General features: G+C 53.1%; 2 protein-coding genes across 2 annotated transcripts; both read right to left on the bottom strand.

Moving 5' to 3' along the window:
- Window positions 1–5,272: 5,272 nt before the first annotated feature.
- LOC115914058 (somatotropin) lies at window positions 5,273–9,544 on the bottom strand. Its single transcript, XM_030966408.1, has 5 exons — window positions 9,499–9,544; window positions 8,453–8,616; window positions 7,591–7,707; window positions 7,068–7,229; window positions 5,273–5,523 (listed from the first exon to the last, which is right to left on the bottom strand). Exons 1-5 carry the CDS (start codon window positions 9,506–9,508, stop codon window positions 5,323–5,325), a joined length of 654 nt encoding a protein of 217 aa, XP_030822268.1. The 5' UTR covers window positions 9,509–9,544; the 3' UTR covers window positions 5,273–5,322.
- A 5,008-nt stretch (window positions 9,545–14,552) lies between these two features.
- On the bottom strand, window positions 14,553–20,479 carry CD79B (CD79b molecule). Its single transcript, XM_030966348.1, is given in 6 exon segments — window positions 14,553–14,651; window positions 14,993–15,034; window positions 15,308–15,426; window positions 16,544–16,855; window positions 18,535–18,576; window positions 20,386–20,479. Coding segments are annotated over 6 exon segments (708 nt in total).
- Between the last annotated feature and the right edge of the window lie 3,859 nt (window positions 20,480–24,338).

Raw genomic sequence — 24,338 nt, 5'->3', positions numbered from 1 at the left:
GCCACCCAAGTGAACTGCAGACGCTGCTGCAGCTGCTGCAGACCACAGTGAGCTTGGAAACCCTGTGAGTGTGTGGGACTGAGCCCCAGCCGCCAGGAGGCCCAGAGTGCTGGGACAGGGGCTCTGCTTGGGAAAGAAATCCGTGTGCCACAAAACCAGAACAAGCCCAGTTAGCTCAAGAGTTGCTGTTTCCTTCTGGGCAAGTGGTCCCTGTCTACTTCCTTGGATCCCAGTTTTTGCCTAGGAGGCTATTTCCTTACTCATATTTAAAGAAATATGAATTTAAAGAAATATGACTCTCATTGAATATTACTTCTTTCACGGTTCTTTCCTTGGAGGTTATTTCCTAATAAATGCTATTTTTGTGCATCCAGAGTGTCCTGTGAGCGGGAAGAAGTATCTGTGTATGTTCAGGGCTGTGCATGTGTTTTTGTGTGTATGTGTGTGTGCTCGTGTGTCTGGTGCCAGAAGCAGGACTCACATTTGACCTGGCAAGGATTAAAACCCCGGGGTGGAACTGGTGGATCAAACCCCACTGACTATGAAAACCCTATTGAACTAAAATTTTCCTTGTTACTCCCCTTTTTGCTGATGTATTTGTAAAAGCAGTTTCTCTTCTCTCTTGCTGAGCTGTTTAGCCTGAACAAAAGGAGGCTCAGGGGGGACCTTCAGGCTCTCCCTGACATGAGGGGTAGCCTGGAGGGCAGTCAGGCTCTCCTCTCAGAGAACGGGGACAGGAGGAGAGAAAATGGCCTTGAGTTGTGCCAGAGAGGTTTAGGTTGGGCTTTAGGAAGAATTTCTTCAAAGAGAGGAGGATTAAACATTGGTATAGACTGCCCAAGTGGTGGAGTCACTGTCTGAGGAGGTGCTTGAGACATGGCTGGCTGTGGCACTCAGTGCTCTGGGCTGGGGGACGAAGTAGGGATTGTGGGGGTACCAGTTGTTGGTTTTTCTGGGTCTGGATTGAAGGCACTTGAGACAGTAATTAATGTTTGGATTCAGGTGTTTATTATTTCTTATCAGTAAAACAGTCTCACTACTGTGAGTTCAGCAGCTTTTCATTAGAAGGCACAAAATGGCCAACAATCTCTTGTTCCAAGGTCTTTTAAGACTAAACTATCCAATTAAGAACTGACACCAAGATTATTTTCCATTTTAACTCAATAACTGATCCCAAAGGGCCCCTAATGAGGACTTTTCTGTCCAATTGCAAAATGCCACCCAAACCCATGAAAAAGAAGGAAGAAGAAGCATGAAGAAGAAACCTAGGACGATACCCTGTGCCCTCCATCTCGCTTCCATCCACTACACACTAAAAATCCCAAAACCTCAATTTCTCACCAAGTGATACACCTACACTGCTCTCTATAATCTATTTCACACTTTTGTGGATTCCAGTCTATCTTGAAGTCTGGGAAACTTTCTCCATGAATGAGGGTCACAGTCAGTGCTCCCCTGGGGGTCAGGGCACCCCAGAGCAGACAGGGAAATATTCCCTGTGGTGTTCTGGGTTTCCACAGAGATGGGCACAGGTTGGACTCAATGATCTGGGAGGGCATTTCTGACCTCACTGACTCTGTGATTCTGTTACCACGACTGGAGCCAGCCCTGCCCCAACTGCTCACTCCTCTGCCAGGGCCTCCCCACCCTCACAGGGAATTCCTTCCCAATATCCTGGGGAAGCCACTCCCCCTTGTCCTGTCCCTCTGTCCCTTGTCCCAAATCTCTCTCCTCTCCTGGAGCCCCTTTAGGCCCTGATGGGGTTCTGAGCTCTCCCTGGAGCTTCTCCTCTCCAGGTGAGCACACCCAGCTCTCCCAGCCTGGCTCCAGAGGGGCTCCAGCCCTCAGAGCCGCTCCATGGCCTCCTCTGGATTCATACCAGCAGCTCCAGGTCCTTCCTGTGTTGGGGACCCCAGGACTGGAGGCAGCTCTTCAGGTGCGGTCTCACCTGAGCAGGGCAGAATTCCCTCCTCATCCACTGATCACACTGCTGGGGATGGTGATAACTTCATATTTTGATGCATTTATAAGTCAATAGAATATGGAAATTGCCCCAGCAGGGATTTACCTTCACAGAGGCCAGGTTCCCTGGTCACTCCCTTATGAATCACCACATCTTCCCACTTGGAGTTCCCCAGGTTCTGTGTCCACACACTGGATTTTGCTTTACCTTTGCCTTTGTGGTTCAAGCTCAGCCAGGGCCAGGTGGTTTCTCCTGTAGCAAATCACCCATTTGCTCTCTATTTTGTTAAACAGGCTACATTTCTCTCATTTCAGGAGGGATCCCACATCATTCCTGTGGCTTATCCTTGAGCTTTTCTTTTTGCAAAGCAAGGTCAAAATACCTGGGCAGAAGTTTGTTATGAAATAAGACACCCCCGTCCCTTCATGATTTGGTGAGCTTGGTGTCCCTTCCCATTGCTTGAGCTGCCTCAGATGGTTATTCATTACCAGGTTACAAAATCTCATTTCATTTAATGGAAAACATGTTTGAAAGTAGAAAGAACCTTTGTTTTACGTAATGTTAATGCTCCAACTACTTGGGGTTCAACACATGTGGTTCACAAGCCTCTTGTGGCTCAACACATTTATTACAAGGCTTTTTTTTTTTTTTTCTTAGAGGAATACTTTTCTAGTGCCTGTGCAGATGAGTCCCACAGCTACTCCTGCTGGTAGGACACCTTCCACCTCCAGTTTTCTCAGAGCAGCTCTGGGCTTTACGTGGGCTCCTGCAGGGAGGGTTCATTCCTTTTGTTGTTCTGGAAGTGCTGCACACATCTGATACTCTGTCTAAATAATCCTGCAGCTCTGCTGGTTCCAGATATAGCTGACCTCAATAAGTTGACAAGAAAACACATCCTTTCCAAAACCATCATTTCTTTTTTGGGGCTTAATTTTAGTAGCATTTAGGTTTATTGCCCATTTCTGTTGCTGTTACATATTTGGAGGGGAAGCAGACATTGGATGTGACGCACATGGTGTCTCATAACATTAAACTTTCATCCCTAATAAAACACTGCAAAACTTTCAGAAACGATGAAGACAGAGCTGCTTTAATTCAGTGGCATCATTAAAACTGAGATCAAACAAAACTTCTTATTTGAGGTCAAACTGTTCCAAAGACAATTCATTGGCCTGGGAGAGAAATCAAGTGTAAATTCCTCTCTACAACATGTTTTAGTTTCATCTCTATGCACATATTTTTGTCATATATAAGGGGCAGCTTCCCCAGAATTTACCACTTGGGAATGTTTCTGCTTTGGAAGGACTGACTGACATCACGAGGCAATGAGCCAGAAGGACACACAGCCACTCTCATCCTGAGCAAGTCCTTCCAAATCCCGTCTGTTCCCCTTTCCATCGGGCTGGACAGTGCCTTGTGGAGGGTGGGTTCTGAATTCCCTCCCACCCTGTCCCAAGGGAAGTGAGCAGGCAGGGAGCTGAGGGATGGTTCTGCAGGAACAGAGCTTTCTGTTTGACTGTGCTGTTCCCTTCCCTTGGGGGCAGTACTGGCCAGGTCAGCTCTCTGTGGCTTTGGAAGGGGCTGGAGAGCAGGGCCTGCAAGTGAGAGTGTGGGGAGACAGCAAACTAGCAGAAATTACATCTTCTCAACAAAAAATCTGATACTATTGGTTGTGTCACACCCCAAAATACTCCAGTTTTGCTGCTGCTCTTCAGTAAGGATCCGTGCCCAGGGACAGCAGCTGACTCAAGGTCACCACAGGGAATAGGGTGTCACAAGGGTGGGCAGACACTGCTCCAGGCAACTGCAGGAGCAGTCAGAATATCCTGAGTGGGAGGGACCCCCAAAGATCATCCAGTCCCGCCCCTGGCCCTGCACAGACACCCCAACAATCCCACCCTGGGCATCCCTGGGAGCTCTGGCAGCCTGGGGACTGGGACCATTCCTTGGGGAGCCTGGGCAGTGCCCAGGGCTGGCTCATGGCAGGAGCAGCTCCAGAGAAGCCAAAGCCACCCTGGACTTGGCTCCTTCCAAGCAGACAAGGAAATGCAAACCCTCCTTTTAGTGGGACAAATGGAAGCACATTAGGGTCTCAGGAAATGGCACCACAAAGACAAGCACTGATGGAGCTGAGCGCTGGGAATGAGTTAAAACAACCGAGGGGATTTGGGGACACCTCTGTGTGCCCTCACTTCAGCTGCTTCAATAAGAAAGCATGACCCTGCAGGGCCAGGGCTTCCCTTGCTGTCAGCTTTTCCCACTTTGCCATGAGGTTTGTGGTGAGAAGTGTCTGTACCTGCTGAGGTGAGTGGGCTCTGGCACAAAACTGAGCCTCCCCAGGGAAGCTGTGGAGTTCCCAAATGCGGTGACAGGAAAATCCTCTGCTCAGGGCTTGTGCCAAGGCTGGCACCAGCACCCACCTCGTGAGCACCAGCAACCAAGACCACCTTGGACTCAGCACCTTCCAAATTCACCCCCCAGCCCCACCCTCCTCAGACCCCAAATCCACTTTCCCAGCCCCAAATCTGCTGCTCAGTCCCAAATCTACCCCCGAATCCCTCCCAAGCCACAAATTCACTCCCCTCAGTCCCAACTCTGCCTCAACCCTAAATCCAAGCCCTAATTCATCCTTCCAGCCCCAAATTCACCCCAGCCCCAAATTGCTGTTCGGCTCCAAATCCACTCCCCAATCTCCCCTCACAGCCCCAAATCCTTATTCTCTAGCTCCAAATCCACCACCCAGTCCCAAATCTACCCCTAAATCTCCCTCAAAGCCACAAATCCACCTCCCTCAACCTCAATTGTGCTCCATCCTGTAGCTCCAAGTCTATCCCCAAATCCAACCTCCCAGCCCCAAATCCTCATCCCCCGCTCCCAACTCCACTCCAAATTCCCCCTAGCTCCAAATTCAAGCAAGTTCTCAGACCTAAATCCCCCCCCCCAGCCCCAAATCCTCATCCTCCAACCCAAAATACACCTCCCAGCACCAACCCCTCACCCCCCAGCCCCAAATTGCACCTCCTCATGTGGCATCTCGCCCCTCCCAGCTCCCTGAACATCCCATATGGCCTCCAAAATCCAGACTCGTGCCCCCCAAAAGCCAGACTCGTGTCCCCAAAATCCAGATTCGTGCCCCCCAGAATCCAGATTCGTGCCCCCCAAAAGCCAGATTCGTGCCCCCCAAAAGCCAGATTCGTGCCCCCAAAAGCCAGACTTGTGTCCCCCAAAAGCCAGACTCGTGTCCCCAAAAGGCCAGACTCGTGTCCCCAAAATCCAGACTCGTGCCCCCCCAAAAGCCAGACTCGTGTCGGCAGTAGCGGGTTTTATTCTCCGGTTTCTTCTCCCAGGAGCGGGCGGGCTCAGAGGGCGCAGTTCCCCTCTCCGTAGCGCCGGCACCTCATCACCTTCAGGTAGGTCTCCACCTTGTGCAGGTCCTTTTTGAAGCACGACAGCAGCCCGTAGTTCTTGACCAGCGCGTCCTCGCCGCGCAGGTGGAGCTCGAATTTCTCGTAGGTGGGTTTGAGCACCTGCAGACCCCGCGGGCTCCGCTCCTCCAGCTCCTGTGGGACAACGGGGACATTCCGGGAGAGGCGGGGCCGGACAGGGCCGTCTCCCAGGGACAAATCTCCTGCCGAGCTCTGGGACAGGTCAGGGGGATTGCCCCCCGCTCTTAAATGGGATTTCAGATGTGGTTTTGGGCGGGCGTGCGGCAGAACGCGCAGGTGGAGGTGGTGCCGCGGGGTGATGGCGCGCTGAGCGTGCCAGTGACACACACGGGGAGGCAGGAGTGTCCTGGGGGGGGGCTTAAAATAAAGGCAAAATCACAGAGAAATACTGCAGCCCCTCCAGCCAAAGGGATGGGGAACTGCACAAATAATTCTCTCTTCCCCCACTTTCCCAAAGCTCTAATCCAGCCCCACATCTCCGTCTGGAGATCTGTACTGAGCCACTCCCCTGCTGTGCTCAGCATCAGAATGGTTTTGGTGAAGTAAAAAGTGTCATCAATTGGTGAAAAAGGAATATTTGTGTCATTTCAGTGTGTGGCTTCCCAATGCCCAAACACACATAGAATGCAGAGCAAAATCTGCAGTGGCCCTGATTCCTTTGCCTCCTTACTCCAGCACAGAAGCTCTGTGTGTGCTCACAGGGCCTGGCTTGCAGAGTTATTTAACTGCTAGAAGATGTAAATAACGGCCCAGACTCATTTCTCACAGCTACAGCTTCAGGGTGATGCTTGCAGATAAACTTACAGAATAAGCATAACTAAAGGGTGTCCTGGCAGATAATGGGCAAGTTAATTTAAAACAACAAACCCAAAATTAAGAAGACCTTAAAGGGGCTTAAAAGAGAGGGAGAGTGACAAGGGGGAATGGTTTTAAACTAAAGGAGAAGACTTTCAGGTTAAGTCTTAGGAAGAAATTCCTCTCTGGGAGGGTGGGCAGGCCCTGGCACAGGGTGCCCAGAGCAGCTGGGGCTGCCCCTGCATCCCTGGCAGTGTCCAAGGCCAGGCTGGATGGGGCTTGGAACAACCTGGGATAGTGGAAGGTGTCCCTGCCTATGGCAGGGGTGAAACTGGATGGGCTTTAAGGTCACTTCCCACCCAAACCTTTCTGGGATTCTCTGACAAGATCTTCCTTGGAGGGAACCCCCTCCAGCTCTCAGCTTGGAGTGTTGTATTAATGGAAGAGGAAACACCAGAGCAAGTCCTTCCCTGCATAAAAATGTGTTTATAAGATGTTGTGAGGTTTCAAACCTTGCAAAATTTGCCTGTTTCAAAGTACTTTGCCTGGAGATGTAACAAACATTGTGCTGCTGTTTGTCTGATGTTGGGAATTCTTTGGTGCTGGGTTTGGAAAGATTTTGGATTGGAATGTTGTGATTCCTGGTGGAATCTGCTCCCTGAGGGGTGGTGGTAATACCTGTCCTATGTTCTTACCCTCCTCAGTAGTGGGACCTGTGCACTGGGGGTCGTGATCTTGTTATCTAAAGGGAAACAAAGTCCAAAGGATGTGGAATTCAGGGAGATTTCTCATGGTCTGTGGATCCCTGAGAGTGCCCCATGCCTGGAAGATCTCTGTTATTCCTCAGTCATGCTGGGACTTACCCTCATCAGAGCTTGTATCCCTTCTTCCAGGTCCTTTAGCTTTTCATACACCCTGTCTGAGGTGCCAAAAACCAAGTTGTTTGTGAACACCTTGCTCAGGTACTGCACTGGGGTCAGCCAGGACTGGATGAGAACCAGGGAAAACCGGAGAAGCTCCATGTCCTGAAATTGAGGCAGGAAAGGGTCAAAGCTGAGTGAGTGTGGTGTTTGGTGGAGTGGCCTGCTCCCACTGGAACAGCTCCCTCTGGAGCAGCCTGGAGTGACCCAGAGAGGGACCCTGCTCGTGCAGCTCCAGTTTGCAGGCTGAGGGCACCACACAGCCCCAGGTCCTGTGCAGACAGCAGTGTTCTCATGCTGGAGCTGGGAATATGATTTATAGTGTAACCCAGAAGAGTCTGCAGGGTTTAAACAGCAAAGAAGAGAGAGGGGGTGAAAACACCAAAGGTTTCACAGGTGGACATCCTCTGATCCTGCAGTGGGGACTCCACAGTCAGGTCTGTGCCTGCCCCAGGTCAGAACTCACCGATTTCTGCTGGGCATCCTCCTTCCCCGTGGGAGCAGGGATGGTTTCTGAGTAGCAGTAGGCTACCTGGGAGTTTTTGTTGGTGTGCCTTTGGTCCTCTGGGATGTAGCTGCGTTCCTGTGGAGACATCCCAGATACACTCAGGTCTGCTGCCCGTGGGCTGGAGAAGAGCACAGAGAATTCCTGAGCTGTCCTGCACGATTCCTCTTTGCAAGGAATGAATGGGAGGCAGGAGGTGCCTCTGGACAGGGTGGGAAACAGGAGTTTGTGTGTTGGCACAAGAGCTGCCCTGAAGGTCTCCCTCTCCCTAGGGCAAGGTGCTGCTCTTCAGTAAGGGCCTGCTGTGCCTGTGGGCAGCAGGTGACTCAGTGTCACCAGTGGGAGCAGGGTGTCACAAGGGTGGGCAGACACTGCTCCAGGCAACCTGCAGGAGGAGGAGAACAGAACACACCTGGGACAGGTTCTCCCAAGGAGGAGATGATCCCCAGGGACAGCCTGGGCCAAAGGGACAGCCCATGCCAGCTCCTGGGTAGCAGCAGACACTTGCTGGATTTAAGCACTCAGACCCTCCCAGGGACAAAGGTGACAGGGAAATCCTGTAAAATATCTGTGCCACCTCCCAGCTACCCCTGTGCAGGGGATCTGGACACAGGTGGAAATGGCCCCAAAGAGGCATCAGAGAGGGGACAGAGAGGTGACAGTGTCCAGGTGGGTGGGACACAACCTGCCCTATCCTGTTAAGGTTCCTTCTCCTCCCTGAGAGCTGGCAAAGACACCAAGAGCTGGGAATTCTCTGGGAAGTTTTACAGTCCCGGAGCCATCCAGGAAGCACAGGGAGATGCCCTCAGGCCACAGCACTCACAAACTCCTTGTAGGTCTCAGCAGCCAGGAGGTGAAGGTGCTGAGCCCTCAGCACAGCGTTGGCAAACAGGCTGGACAGGGGCATGGCCGGGAAGGTGGCAGCTGCCTGTGGCCACTGCAGTCCCAGGGCAATCACAGCAATGGCCAGAGGAGAGAGCCAGGACCCTGCAAAGTGGAGAGGAAGATGTTGGGAGTCCTTGGGACTGTGCTGAGGAGGAGGTGGCACCTGGGAATTCATTCCCAGCCTGTTCTGCCTGTGCTGGATCCATGCTCACCTTTCGTGGTGCCTTGTTGGACACTGGGTGGGCTCAGCCCTCCCCAAAATGGAGGGAGACCCTTTCACTGGACCTGCCCTTGGGGCTGGGGCTGCTCCCAGTGAGACCAGCAGCGTCTTTCTGGCTGGAATTGTGGTTGCTCCATGAAAATTAAGGGGTGTCCCTGTGGTTTTCCCTGACATACTCATGTTTTCCCCTAGGCCTTGTCCCTGCCCTCAATGGGACAAGAGCTGGTGGCATCACCTGTGCTGTGACCAGCTGCTTTTGGTCCCTGGGTCACACCTTTAGGATTTGGTGATCTTGGTCAAGCCTAAAGGTTTTCAGCCCATGACATCCAACACAAATGTCCACCTGTGCTCACGCAGACCATAAAGCTCATCTGAAACAAAGACCCTTAGGAGGAGGAATGCCCTGGAGCCTGTAGGACTTGGACATTATTAGACATCATCCTCATCCCTGTCTGAGGTTTGGAATATGAGTTTTATTATCCCTGCCAACATTTATGGTAATAGTAACTATTACAGCTGGCTTGATCTTGTTCTTTAAGCTTACAACACTCTCCTTGCCCACTTTAGGTTAAAGATTAATTAGTGGATTAGAGTCACACTTCAGGGAAAGGTTTTCTTTTTCATAGATTTAGAAATTGACATATTTTAATTTAGGAATGGTAAGAAGTGTGTGTAGCCCACCACAGAACCACCCCATCATCATTATCTCCTGTCACCCTACACACCCAGCACTGGAAATCCTTTAAAACTGAAATAAAATGTACCTGGAGCCATTTCTGGTGGTGAGTTGCTCAGGTGTGGCTTGGGAATGTTTCCTTCTTTCACCTGGTGAAGGAAACTGTGGAGCCCCCCCCCTTATATAGCAGGGGGTCTGTTTAAAATGGATCTGCGTGTCCATGATCACAACAACAGCTCTGCACCTTCCCCCTGCATAAATGCATAAGTGTTCATGGTGGTGCTACCTCATCCCAGGCGTTTTCACAGATGTGCAGCTTGGGGAGCTTTGTTTGCCTCAGGATGAGACCAGTGCTCCATGATTTCGCCATATTCTCCTGTTTATTGCAATGAAAGGTTTCCTCATCACAGCAAGACCCAAATCAGATCGTGGTGGGATTGGTTGTGTCCTCCTGATGTTCCTGCTTGGCTCTGCCACCTTGGCCTACAGGGCTGACCACCCTGGGACATTTCTGGCTTAAAGCAAGTGGCAAGCGGCACCAGGAGAGGTTTTGGTTGGATCTTAAGGAAAAGTTCTTCCTGAAAGGGCTGTCCAGCCCTGGCACAGCCGCCGAGGGCAGTGGTGGAGTCCCCATCCCTGGAGGGATTTAATGCTTTGTGGCAGCTGGGGACATGGGTTAGTGGTGGCCTTGGCAGTGCTGGAGGAATGGACTGATGATCTTAGAAACATTTCCAGCCTAAAAGATTCGTAATTCTGTGATGTTTTCCTCTCTATTGTTTGTGGGGATAGAGCTGGTTGGATATTGTCAGACGAATCCTATTTCTGCCAAGGAATTGCTTCCAATTTCTCCCAAAATGTCAAAAGTTCAACAAACACTTTTGCTGAGCTGGTTTGTCACGGTTGAGACAAGGAGCTGTCCCGACCCGGTGCTGGTTTGGATTCCAGCCTGCCCACTGCAAATCCAGAGCTCTGAGAACTTTCTCTGATCCCCAGCTGGTCAAGGCTGTGGGAAAACCTGCCTGAGATACAAATGTGAAACAACACTGTGGGATTAAGGAGAGGAATGGTGTGGAAAGGAGATAGGAGGGATGGGGAAGAGGAGATGGGGAAGGGAATCAGAGAATCATGGAGTGGTTTGGGTTGGAAGGGACCTTAAAGCCCATCCAGTGCCACCCCTGCCATGGCAGGGACACCTTCCACTGTCCCAGGGTGCTCCAAGCCCTGTCCAGCCTGGCCTTGAAGAAGAGAGGACACAGCCCACACATCCCTGCTTTTGAGAAAAACAAGACAGAACCTGGGATGGGCAGCTCCAGGTGTATTTAAAGGACGTTTACTTCGCATTAAGCTCCAAACCAGACTGGTTTGGCCTTTGTCTGGTGTTCAGGGGATGTCCTGTATCCGGAGGTGATTTGGCTCACCCAGGCCCCAGTTTGCTGTGTGTGGCTCTGGTTTCCAAGCAGCAGCATCACCCCCGGAGCCGCTGGAGCTGCGGGAGGAGAGAGAGGAGAGCTGCTCGATAAACATGAGGGAGAGCGGGGCTGTTCCGAGAAGCCCCCGGGTGTTGCTGCTGGAGACACGGTGGTGTCACAGGGAAATGTCAGTCCCGGCAGCAGAGGGAACAGCGGGTCCTGCCGCTATCAGGTGTCCCGTCACCCCACAGCGGCAACATCTGGACGTGTTTTTATGTTTTCTACTCCAGCTCGTGTTTAAATCTGTCAGGGCTCAGCCCAGCCCAGCCCTGGATGACGCCACTGTGTCTCTGCAGCTCCCGCGTCCTGCGCAGCTCTGGGTCAGAGCCGCGCTAAACCCGCACGGTCCGGCACGGAGGGGCCGGGCTGAGCCGGGCCAAGCTCCCCCGGGCTGGCTTTGTCCCGGCACGGAACGCTCCCCCAGGCTGGCTTTGTCCCGGCACGGAACGCTCCGCTCCCCCAGGCTGGCTTTGTCCCCGCACGGAGCGCTCCCCCCGCTGGTTTTGTCCCGGCACGGAACGCTCCGCTCCCCCAGGTTAGCTTTGTCCCGGCACGGAGGAGCCAGGTTGAACCGGGCCAGGCTCCCCCAGGCTGGCTTTGTCCCGGCACGGAACGCTCCGCTCCCCCAGGCTGGCTTTGTCCCGGCACGGAACGCTCCGCTCCCCCAGGCTGGCTTTGTCCCGGCACGGAACGCTCTGCTCCCCCAGGCTGGCTTTGTCCCGGCACGGAACGCTCTGCTCCCCCAGGCTGGCTTTGTCCCGGCACGGAACGCTCCGCTCCCCCAGGCTGGCTTTGTCCCCGGCGCTGTCTCGCAGTAAATGAGGCAGAAGCGGCGCATGACGAGCGCCGGGCCGGGCAGAGCCGCGGTTGCATAAGCGGCTCCCAAACCTGACCCGGGCCAATTTCTGGCTCTGCAATTCCTGCATTCCCAACCCATCTAAAGCAGCGCCACACTCCATGATTTCCACATTCCTCGGAAAAGAAAAAATCCCTGCATTCTCTTCAGGATGGCTCCGTGTCCACCCACTTTTCCCCGAGCTTTTAAACAAGTGAAACAGCTTTTCCTGGGTGTGCTCCCGGGCTCCTGGTGATCCCCAGCGCGGGGAATCCTGACCGAGGAGCAGTCGCTAAGCCACAGCCCAGCTCTGCAGAAGGTTCGGGCTGTGGGGATTCTCTCTCCTGACTCACTGCTCCAAGGAGAAATTCTACGTCAGATTTATGGGGATTATTTGCTAGAGGAGGAACTGCTGGGTTTCACTGAACTCCTGTGAAAAGATGAGGCTGAACCCCCAGGTGCAGCTCCCCAGGCAACCCCACCTGTCTGCCTGAGCATCCCTATGGAAAACGGAATTTCCCTCCCTACTATTATCTGGAAGGAGGTTGTATCCAGATGGGGGTCAGTTTCTTCTCACAAGGACAAGAGGAAACAGCCTCAGGCTATGCCAGGGGAGGTTTAGATTGGATATTAGGGAAAATTCTTTTACTGGATGGGTTGTCCAGCCCTGGCAGTGGTAGAGTCCCCGTCCCTGGAAGGATTTAAAAGATGTGTGGATGTGGCACCTGGGGACAGGGGCTAGTGGTGGGGCACACAATGATCCTAGAGGGCTTTTCCAGCCTGTGTGATTCCATGATTCAATGACAGAAACCAGGACAAAATACAGAACCTGGGCTGTATAGACTGATATATTTATTTACATTAAATGTGTTTTAAACACAGACCACTCTCAATATAGAATGAAATGAACCCCAGGCATCTCCAGGCTCCTTAGAAACTACTCCAAGCATTTCAAATAAACCAACAACGCCACAGAAACATTTATTTGCTTCTGCCATTTTAAAGGAGGCCAAAGCCCTGGGCCGAAGGAGCAGCAAAGCAGGACTGGGGTCACAAAAACTGCTTTTGACACAAGTGGTTCCTCACCAGGTGCAAACAGCAAATTTTCTACTTTTTTTTCTACTATTCTGTTCAGACACTTGAGTGAGTTGTTTACAGAGGCCTGAGGAATCTGAAACTGGGAAAGCCAGAAAAAACTTCCATCTTTCATTTAGAAACTGAAAACAAGGAATGGAGGGATGAGATCTGCTAGTCCTAAAATCCTGGCAAACATGGAAACCAGGAACAGCCAGTTCTTTTCTCTCCCTGTGAATGTTCCTTATTTTAATTAACGAATTTTAGAAGTAAAATATGCTTAAATAACTTATATATATATGTGGCAGAACTAATTTGGGGTAGTTTTATTTAACTAGTAAAAATCAATTCCAAAATACTGGTCTTTGTGCTGTTTAAACTGACTTCCAGTTTTCCACAGAGTTGCTTTACTGGTAAAGAACTGTCCTGTTACTTCTGAAAAGCATTTTTTGCTTAGAATTTTACCCTTCTCTGGCTGTTTTTGGGGTGCAGAGCAATTGCAGGAGCTGCTTGGAGCCCAAAATATCATGAAACACCAGGACAGAGAGGCCTTGGGCTCTGTGAGAGGGGATAGTTTGAGCCACAATGTCCTTGTCACCCTTGTCCAGCCAAGCCCCCATGCCCACTGTGCCCCCAGCCCTGGTTTGGGTGCCCAGCTGGCCCTGAGCCCACCACCCTCAGCTGTTGCTGCCATGCCAAGATAATTGAATGACAAACCCAATCTCCAGATGTTTTTTAGCTTCTCCTTCAAGCCCAGATCTAGCTGAGAGTGGAGCTGCTGGTCCTGTTCTCCTGCTCTGGATCCTGGTGATTCTCTTTGACCCATCCCAAGCTGATGTTTTGGCACTGTTGAGGTCCCCGTGGGTAGCCTCACATCTGCTCTTGGTTTTCCATCCCTGTCTGCCCTCTGGGTGAAGTCTGAAGAGGTGAAGTTTGGTTTCCAGCTAAGCTGGACCCAAAAAACTGCTCATTATTGCCAGGAAATCAGCACCAGGGTTATGGGACACCCCCGTAATGGACACAGCAGGATGGAGCAGGATGAGGATTCACCCATTACCTTTATTAGGACTTCAAAAGCAGTTGGAGGTTTGTGTCTCACAATTTACAGTTTTCCCAGATGTTCTGAGGTCACACATGTCCCTCACCGCGGGCATGACCTCGTGACAGGGGCCAGCTCTTGCTTGGGGAGCAGCAAGCCTTTGGGAGAGACCTTTCTCCCCAGCTCTTCCATAGTCTTTGGAGAAAAGGAGGTGCTTTTGGGGGCTCCTGCACCTCAGACCTCTGCCAGCTGGGCCTGTGGACACAGCCTTGGCTTTGGCAGCTGAAGAGTGGCCTGAAATTCACTTCTCACAACAGCCCCACGGTGCTGTTGGCAGTGTCCCTGCAGTGCCTGGTCCTGTCCTTCCCGGGGTGGTGGGGCTGGAGCAGAGCCCTCATTCCCAGTCCTTCCTTGGCACTGCCCAGGCTGGAGCTCGGTGCTGGGGCTGCCTGGGCTGTGTGACCAGTTTGCTGCTGGGGGATCACAGGTGGCTCCTAATTTCTACAGAGGCTTTAGGGGTCAGTCAGCAGGGTGGGGACAGTGACAGTGGGGTGGGGCAGCCTCGGAGACACAGCCCAGACATGTGAGCACCCCAGACAGGCTCCCAGCCCTGAGATGTGCAGGTGTTGGCAGCCCGGGATCCGGGCAGAGCCGTGCTCCAGGGGATCTGTCCCCACGGGGGCTGGCAGGGTGCTGGCAGGGCCTGGCAGGGGGCACAGGACCCCTCACTCTTCACCTGGGTGCTCCCCCACCGTCCACTTGGCCTTCACGTCCCGGAAAGGAGTGATGTCCTCGTAGGTGGCCATCTGCTCCACCTCCAGCCCCTGCAGCAACAACAAGGAGGGTGGGACATGGCAGGAGGCTCCAGCCACGACACATCCCTTAGGATACCCGCTGGGGACCCTCCCAGGCTGCTCCCCCTGAGCCTGGAGCAGCTTCTGACAGGGACAGAGGATGGGCATGGTTGGGTGCTGGATGTTGGATGTGCACTGGGTGCTTCCATGGGCAGCTCAGCTCAGCTGATGTGTAATCTGGGAGGAAGGTGCCCTGATTTTCCTCCCAAGGAAGGTGCTACAAGGTGACCCCCAGCAGACACCCAGCAGGGGCACAACCCCCTGTGTGAAGGCTCAGGTGATGTTAGGGAGGTTCTGCTATCATGAATTACCTCGTAGGTGTGGTCCTCCTCTGGGCTCTTCTTGTCTTCACCCTGTGGAGAGTCACAGGTTGGTGTCAGCACCCGCCAGGATCCCCTGTCCCCAGCCTTGCTCTCCCAGGCCAGGTCCCACCACTTCCACAGGCACATCCATGGAGTCCCCACACAGCATTTGAGATGGGTCTGTTCCCATTTCAGATATCCACGTTCCCACCCACAGCCCCAAACCCATCCCATGGCCAGGACTGGCCTGCCTGGGATGCACTGCAGGACACTGCTGTGAGCCCAGCTGGGGACATCCCCTCTGCTGGAGGCACTGTCACTTGCCTTATCTAGGAAGAGGAGGATGGGAATGCTGATGAAGATGACGAGCAGGATGGACTGGATGATGATGATGGCATCTTTCAGTGTGTTCCTGTTCTGGAACTGCTTGATGCTGCTGGTACCTGGGAGCAGCACACAGGGAGAGCCCAGGTCACCTCTGTGCCAGGCTGCAGGGGAGGGTTGAGCTCACCAAGGCCAGAGTGTGTCACCAAGGGGGCATGTGGGGACCAGGGTGACCTGTCCTCTGCATTGGGAGAGACCAGAGCACTGCAGCTGCCCCCAGCGTTGGCATCAGGGACCAGCTCTGGGATGGGACACCAGTCACCAGGAGCAGGAGAAATCTGATTTATTAGAGGAACATGTCCCTGGTTTTTGCAGGATGGCTATGCCAGGGCAGACCCGGGGAGGTTGTCCTGCTCCTTGGGGCTGGCAGTGAGGGATGGAACCTCTGGGGTGCCACAGAGCACCCACAGTTGGGTTGGAGAGGGTCCCACCAGCACAGGGAGAGGAGGAGGTGTGAGAGCACTATGGGGGGTTCACATGGAGGGGGAAATGGGAGAGTGTTGCGGAAGATGAAACAGGAAAGCCTTACAAATATGATTGTTTGGCAAAAGATTTTGAGCATATAGAAACTCTAAGTGAGATTGAAATGAAAGCAAGCTTTGAGATACTTTAGTTACTGAACAACTGGAAAACAATGGTGTGGCTGGCTGAAGGTGATCCCCTTTTGATGGAACAACACCCTCTGCTTGCAGACAGGCCCAAGGGTCAGAGCAGACCCTGCTAGCTTGGCAGAAGGGGCCCAAAGAGGAGTTTTTAGGGTTTGAAATGTAACACAGGATGGTAATGTAATGATTTTTATAGGCTGTATGTAAATGCTATAAGATTTGTATCTTGTACTAGATTGGTTAGTGAGAATTAGAATATTCAGCACAGAAGATTTATTGTATTGTAACAGAAACCTCACTCTTTTACCCTTTTACTCTCTTACCTTTTTTACTCCCTTATGCTCTTACCCTCTTACTCTCTCACCCTCTCATCCTCTCTCCCCCTCTCTTCTCTCAGCCTGCTCTGAGCTGTGGCTGGCAGCTCCCAGCAGGGCCCTGCACCCAGGCCCTTTGCAATGAACCCCAAGTTCCTGACCTGGCTGCAGAGATCTCTCATCTCCATCCATCCTGGCCCTCCTACCCCCCGACGTTCTTACAGACTGGTGCCCAAACCGAGCTGCCACTCACTCACCCATGACTCGGAGCTCTGTCCCACACGAGTGCAGCTTCTCCTTCTGCACCAGGCCCTTCCTGTCACACACATAGATCCCGTTGTCCTCGGAGCTGGTCCTGAGGAGGGTCAGGTTGATGGAGGTGTTTGTCCTCTCGACGTGGTACCTGGTCGTGTTCTGATCCAGCACAGAGAGGTCCTCCCTGTCCTCTGCTGTCTTGTACCACTGCATGACCTGGGGCTCCATGGAGTAGCACATGAAGTAGATGGGCATGTTCTTCTTGACGGCCACGTACCGCACGTTCTGGTGCACCGAGGGACACATCGGGCCATCTGCAGGGGACAAGGCTGTCACTGCCACCCATGAGACCCCCTGGCACCTCTCTAACAAAAAGCTTCCCGTTTTCATGCTGCTTTTGAGCATCCAGCTTGGTTTTGGTGAGTTATTCTCATCCCAGACCCCCAGGGAATGGTCCCAGCCCTGAGGCTGCCAGAGCTCCAGGAGGGTTTGGACAGCGCTGCCAGGGATGCCCAGGGTGGGATTGTTGGGGTGTCTGGGTAGGGCCAGGAGTGGGACTGGATGGTCCTTGGGGGTCCCTTCCAATCAGGATATTCTGTGATTCTATGAGATCTGAGACTTTTGTTGGAAGTCTGATTTTAATGGATGCCTCAGGTTTTAACTTTTATATTTTTCTGTGCTGCTTTAGTGTGAAGCCCAGTGGCTTTGGGGACCAAGGACAAATGATCCAAATCTCAGGCCCAAGAGCACAAACACTGTGGGCTGAAGAGAGAAAAACAAGCAGGATGGGACTGCATGGGCTGGAGCTGTAATTGGACAATTAACTCCAATATGCAAATGGAGCAGAACTTATAAAAGTGAGAGACCCTGTGATCAGTGGGACATTTTGTGACCATTTTGGGTTCACCTGGGGTGCAGCCCTGGCTGGCCTCTTGTGCTGCCCAAGGTGCATCCATTGAGGCCTTCCAATTAATAAACCTTTGTGGTATTCACATGCCCTCTGAACAGAGAGAAGCTGTGAGAGAAGTGGAGAAAAGAATGATCAAAACAATTCTTATCTCATTTGCTGCTCCTGTGTTTGTGAACATGTGGAATGTGTTGGAAGATTATTTACCTGAAGGGATTTGGTAATTGGATTCTGCTGAGGATTGTTTTGTTTCCTTGGCCAATCACGCAAAGCTGTGTCCTGACTGTTGGGAGCCAGTCACGAGTTTTCTTTAGTATTTTTCAGTAGTTAGAAATAAGTATGATATAGTATAGTATGTATCTCTTCAATATAGTTGTGATGTCATATAGTATAGTTTTAATAAAGGGAGAGTTCAGCATTCTGAAGCCTTGGAGTCAGATGCCAATCATTCCCAGATTTGGGCTTGCCCTGATATTCTTCAGCTCTGTCTAGTCTCTGTTCTAGGTCAGCCTTCACAAGACATCATAATGGAAACTCCAATTTTCTGTGGGAATACCTCTGCTGCAATATTTCTGTCCTGCTCCCACCCCTCTCTGTGCACATTTAGTTAATCCCAGCTCCAAAATTACAGCCTGTGGAATCCCAGCTGGTTTCTGTTTTTCTTCCACATTTTTTGGCCTTTTGCTTTATTTTGTAATATTTTTTGGCCATGCTTAGTCCCAGAGTGGTGACTTTAGTCTCAGAGTGGAGCGTGTTTGGGTTGCAGAGGTCACCCTTAGGACCCCATGGGTGGGAATGGCCAAGGACAGTGGCAGAAGTGCTGTGGCACATGGCCAGTGCTGGTCTCAGACTTGTCCATGCAGCAAATGCAGAGGGAAAACCTGTGGGTGCTCAGGAAAGACAAAGCAGATCTGGCTTTGCAGAGGGAGAGGAAGGAGCAGGATTGGGGATGGGCCATGGGGGATGTCACAGCCTGGGAATGGCCTTTGGGAGGGAAAAGCCCATGGGGGGTAGAACAGCAGCTCTGTGGGACAGGAGGACCCCGGGGACACACGGAGGGGAAGAGCCCAGCGGGTCTGGGGGTACCTGTGCTGTTCCCAGTGCTGTTCTTCTCTGCTGGGGTCCCACCTGCAAGACAGGAGAAGGGCCTGAGATCATGGCCAGGAGCCCACCAGGATGTCCCCAGAGGGATGGATGTGTCCTGTCCCTTCCTGCCCACTCTATAGGGGATAGAGCAACAACAGGACAGCAACTGCCTTCTGCTCAGAGGGCCTGGGGCAGCTCAGATTTGGGTAGAAACCCTTCGGTTTCCGTCCTGTCTCCTGAAAGTTTTCCAGGTTGTTTTCTGGTTGATACCCCAGTGAAATCTGCTTTCTATGATGTCCCTGAGGCTGGGGCCTAACAGGAGGGCTCCAGATACTCCCAGCTCTGCATCCCCACTCCCCGAACCAACCAGAAACCCTTCCCTGCTGGGATTTCCTGGCTCAGAGCCCTGTGGTGGCCAGGGGTGTTCCCAGATCCTGTGGCCACACAGCCCCCCGGGACAAGGGCTGGTGCTGTGGGCCCTGCAGTGCAGGAAGCAGGGGGAGGTGGGGACCCCCCCAGCACCCACGGGTGCCCTTCCCACAGCTCCAGTGCCTCTGGGCTGGTTCCTCTTGCTGCAGCTGGGCAGGAAGCCCCAGCCCTGTTTACTGCCCCGCTTGAGTGCCCAGTTCCCTCCTCTCGATGGAGATTCACCAAACCCGGTGCAGGAGCTGGCACGAGGTGGGGCTGCAGCAGCTCCCTGCAGGGCAGCTGCCAACCTCCCCATCTCCAGAAGGAGAAGAAGGAACAAAAAAAGAAGAAAGGTTCAGTTCCCCAGTCTGAGCTCTGTGCCACCCTCCTGCAGACTCCTGGCTTGGGCAGGGGCTCCTCTCATTGCCCCAGAGCCCCTTCCAGGTCCCTGCTGCCCTGTCCATGTTCAGCACCAACACCTCTGCAGGCAAATCCTTCCTTCCTGCCCCATTCCATTTTGTTCCAGGCTGAGAGATGCCCTTTGTCCTGGCTGGGCACTGGCTGTGTCCCTGTCACCCGCAGTGCCACCAACCAAGGCTTTGCTCCCCAGGTTCTGTTGGTGTTTCTAAAGGAAGACCAGGCTGGTGCCTCACACCCCTCTGAGTCAGGAGTTCCACTGCAGCCACAGGTGGGCTGAGCTTCCCCTGTCCTCCCCCAAAATCATCATGAGAGCCACGTTCAAACCCTACAGCCTTGAATCCATGCTGGACTTATGTGGCCACCAGAGGAGCCCTTTAAATGCCCTTTGTCCCGTGGGGACACGTTTCCCTCTGAGGGTGAGATCTGCTGCAAGTTCTTGTAGCTGTCCCTGCACCAGGCAAGAGGAGCTGGAAGGGGACAGGAGCCACATCCTGGCTTTTGCTACTGCTTCTCCAAGGGGAGCAGCACAGGCATGTTCACACAAACTCCACAAATCACCCCAAAAGCCTTTTTCATCCCATTTCTCCTCTGCTCCTGGGCACTGAACCCCACAGAGCAGAGGCCATAGCCTTGGCAATGTGCCAGCCCCATCCCCAGGCCTCGGAGAATAATAAATGGTTAATAAACCTCAACCACCCTTCTTTCCTGCCACCTGCAGCCCCAGCCAGGCTGGCTCTGCACCCGCTCAGCCAAAGCCATGGGCCTGCCCCAGAATGTGACCTGCCTGCACACCCCACGGGAAGCAAAACACAGACCCCAGGCAGGCACTGGGCTCCCAGCCCTGTGTGCCCTCCTGGGCTCCCCGTGAGGCTCCCAGCACAGAACAGGACAGAGAGAGACCAGCACAAAGCTTAAAATTATTGCACTGAGAGGCAGAGCTGGGGGAAACCCCCAGCCGGGGACACAGCCCAGGGCAGTGTCCTGGCTCCTTGCTCTGAAGAGCAGAGCCCGTTTGGTGCCTACCTGTGAGCAGAGGCAGCAGCCAGAGGGTCACCGGGAGCAGCCAGAGCCTCGTGCCCAGAGCAGCCATACTTCAGTGCCCAGGGCAGGAAAACATCCAACCTGTGCTTCTGCAGAAACAGCGGCTGCTCCGCCACCCTGGCCCCAGGACCTAAAAATGGCAAAGCTGCTGCTCTGTGCACGGCCCCTTTCCTGCTCATGTAAATCCTCCCCGCCCGGGGACTTTCCCTCGGGGCTGGTTTTGAATGTGGTGCAGACGCTGGGGATCCTGTGAGCCTCGGGGCCCTGGGCACTGTCTATCCTTGTGTCCCTGGGCATTGTCCACTCTCATGTTCCTATGCTTCATTCACCCTCCCATCCCTGAGCATTGTTTCTCTCCATGTCCCTGGGCATTGTCCATCTCTGTGTCCCTGGGCATTGTGCACTGTCCTGTCCCTGGGCACTGTCCATCTCCCTGTCCCTGGGCTTCATCGATCCTCCTGTCCCTGGGCATTGTCCACTCCCTGTCCCTGGGCACTGTCCACCACCTGGCTCCCTGTGGTGCCAATATTCCCTGGGGGTGGCCAGGGCTGGCCCTGCAGCAGAGCTGGGGATGAGCCCATCTGCAAAGCAGGAGGTGCCAAACCTGGCTGAGCACGGGATGTGCCCAGGGAATGGGATGGGTGCTGCCTGGCCACATGTCTGGGGGACAGGACAGGATGGAGGTGATCCCCAGGGCTTCCCCCCAGCTCCACAGATCCCCCCAGGGTGTTTGGCCCTGAAGGGGATGGGCAGGGGTTGATGGTGGCCCAGAAGCCAAGAGCTGCAGCAGGAATGGGATAAGAATGGGGGATGTTTGTGGGGTTGTTTGTTGTGGGATGGGTCCCTCAGCTCCCATCCCTGCATCCCAGGGAGTCCAGAAATCTAAAATCAGAGAAGCATGAGTCAATCACAAAATCACCGTGGTTTGAAAAGACCTTTAGGAGCACCAGCTCAGCAGCACCACCACGATCACCACTAACCCCCCCATGTCCTCAAGTGCCACATCTACATTTTTTGAGTGCTTCCAGGGAGAAGATGAGATGGGGAAAGGTGAAAACAAGGAGTCACTTGGGTACCAGCCATTCCCACCGCTCTCCACTTCCAAGATCCATCTCCATGGGACCTTTGGGACAGCCAGGCCCCAGGGAAGCACAGCAAGGCCCCCGAGGTGAGCTCTGCTGCAGGAGCAGTTTCCCCCAGGCTCTGCCCCCCCCCCCGTTGTTGCTCGTTGGGTGAGCACTGAACTGTAACTCCAGTGAAAAACACCTCTGGGTACTTCTGCCAGTCCTGTTGGTCCCCAGAGCCTGGTGCCACTGCCCGGGGCCTCCCCAAACCTTCATCTTCTGCAGGCTGGGTGGGGTTTTTGCCAGTTCTGAGCATCTGGTGGGTGCTGGGTACCAGCCCCAGCCTGACTTTACATGCAAAGGAGCAGGAAGCAAGAGAAATAAATTTTCCAGAGAAAAACTGGCTCCATGAGGGCATGATGATGGGAGAAGTGCCTTCTCCTGGTTCTGTATATGGGGCAGCGCTGCCAAGTCCCTGCTGCCATTACCCCTGGTCTGGATGGAAGGGCAGAGCCTGGCCCTGATATCCCAGCAGGGCAAGGGGAAAGGGATGCCCACATACTTGGCAGGCACTGGAGGGGTTTTTATGGGGTTCTGGGGCTGCAGATGGAAGCTGGGCTGCTGGAGGCGCCTGGGAAAGCCCTGGGAGGTAAAAGCAGGAGTGGGGCACAAACTGAAGAGGGTTTGCAGTGACAGTGGCCAAATCAGCCCCTGTGCTGCCCGAGGGTTCCCTGGCACCCCTGAAGGGCACTGAGGGGTTCAGTCACCCCTGTGCTCACAGCGTGACAGGAATTGTAGGGGAACCTGATGGCCCCACAGGGAGGGTCCCACATCCGCACGCCTCCAAACCCTCCTCTGTCCTTGGCGGTGCCCACAGCAGTGTTTCCTGTGGCTCCTGGTGAGCACCGAGGGCTCCAAGGGATGGGATCAGGAGCAGAAGCTCTGGGAGCTGGGCTGGAGGTCCCAGGGGACAGCCCTGGAGGTTCCTGTGCAGGATGAGACCCCCTGGTCCTGCTGAGGTTGGCCGAGCACAGGGAGCCAAGGGAAGGGGTGTTCAGCCCTCCCAGCACAGGGGTGTTGGAGGATGTTGCCTGTGAAACGAATCTAAGTTCACTCTTAATTCTTCTCCAAGGAAAACCCACAAACCCTAATGAAGCAAATTAAGGGCAATTTAAAGGCGGATAAATCTCTGTGAGCGGATAAATATTGACTTCCCTAAATATGAGGATCTTACTCTTCTAGTATATTAATTACAATCAACTTCCAATCCTTAGAATCTGGTTTAAGCCCAGAGAAGAGTAATAAACATAATCCTATTCATACTGGCCCTATCACTGACCCTAAGTATCCTCCTAACTGCACTAAACTTTTGACTCACCCAAATAACCCCCGACTCAGAAAAACTATTCCCATACGAATGTGGATTCAACCCCCTGGGATCTCCTTGACTCCCCTTCTCAACTGGCTTCCTCCTAGTAGCCATTATACTGTGGGCCCTCAAGCAGCCATCAACAAAGATTGCACTAAAGCTCTGCACTACAAAAATATATTTCTCCCCCAAGACGCTCCAACACACTTGGTACCGTAATAACAGATCATTTACAGTCATTTATTGTAAGAAATGTACAAAGAAAAACGGCTTTAGCTCGCACAAACCCTGCTCTGGGGCATTTCCCCATCCCTGACGACACAAACGTAGAAGCAGCATCGATTGTGAACCGCGGGCCGGGCGGGGGCTGCCGTGCCAGGGATGCTTCCCATGGAAATGCTGGCCATGAAAAGTGGCTCAGCACCGCTCCCGGCCAGCCTGGCCGTGGGGCACCTGGGGTGGCAGTGCCCAAAGCAGCCCAGGAAGAGAAGAGAATCATCAGAGTACAAAAAATCAGAGCCTTTGGCTTCAGGAACAGCCTTGTTTGAACCGGAAGAGTTTTGGTTCATGTTTGTTTTGATCTCAAGAGGGGTTTTTATTTCCCTTTTGAAGGCAGAAGGTGGTCAGAGGTGAACTCGGGGCCTTTTGCCCATTTTTCACAGAATCACAGAATGGTTTGGGTTGGAAGGACCTCAAAGCTCATCCAGTGCCACCCCCTGCCATGGCAGGGACACCTCCCACTATCCCAGGCTGCTCCAAGCCCTGTCCAACCTGGCCTTGGACACTGCCAGGGATCCAGGGCAGCCACAGCTGTGCCCAGGCCATTTTCCTTGATTTACTTTCATTTTGCTCACCTGTGTGAAGAACAGCAAATCCCTTTTCCCCTGGGAAAACGCTCCTCTCCCTGGAGGTTTCCTGGCGAGGACCTTCCTGGCCCATCCAGAATGTGCCACCAGGGCCTCTCTGCAGCCCCAACCAGGGGAAGGATGCTCTGCCTGAGGATTTTGGGATTCACACCCCAGTGGGATCGTTTATTCCATGCAGCCACCTGGGGGCTTGGGTGGGATTTTGGGCACCCCTAAGGCAGCTTGTGGAAAGGATCATTCAAACATCTGCCCCTGTCCCTGGGGGTGCACTCATTAATTAACACTAATGAAGAGGACATTTGGAATGCCAACCAAGAGCACTCCAGTGGGAAAGTTCCTCTTGCAACAGGGCTAGAAAAAAACCCTGGAGAGTTTTGTCCTGGGGACTGGGGATTCTTGGAGGACGTTTTCCAAATCCTGTCTTTGCCCATTGCTTTCCTGCCACAAAACCTGGACGGAAATGGGAAAACAGAGTAAAAATATTGACTATAAATAGTGTTTACATTCGTCCTACAGAGACCTGAACGATTTCTGCTTTCAATGCATATTCAGAGACCTTGAAAACATGATATTTAACCCTGAGAACAAATCTGCAGATGCTTTGCTTTGGCTTTGCAAACCAATTTTTAAGACATA

The sequence above is a fragment of the Camarhynchus parvulus genome, chromosome 27, assembly GCF_901933205.1.
Source record: "Camarhynchus parvulus chromosome 27, STF_HiC, whole genome shotgun sequence".
In the NCBI taxonomy this organism is placed as follows: Eukaryota; Metazoa; Chordata; class Aves; order Passeriformes; family Thraupidae; genus Camarhynchus; species Camarhynchus parvulus.
This window is presented reverse-complemented; position numbering and strand designations above follow the sequence as displayed.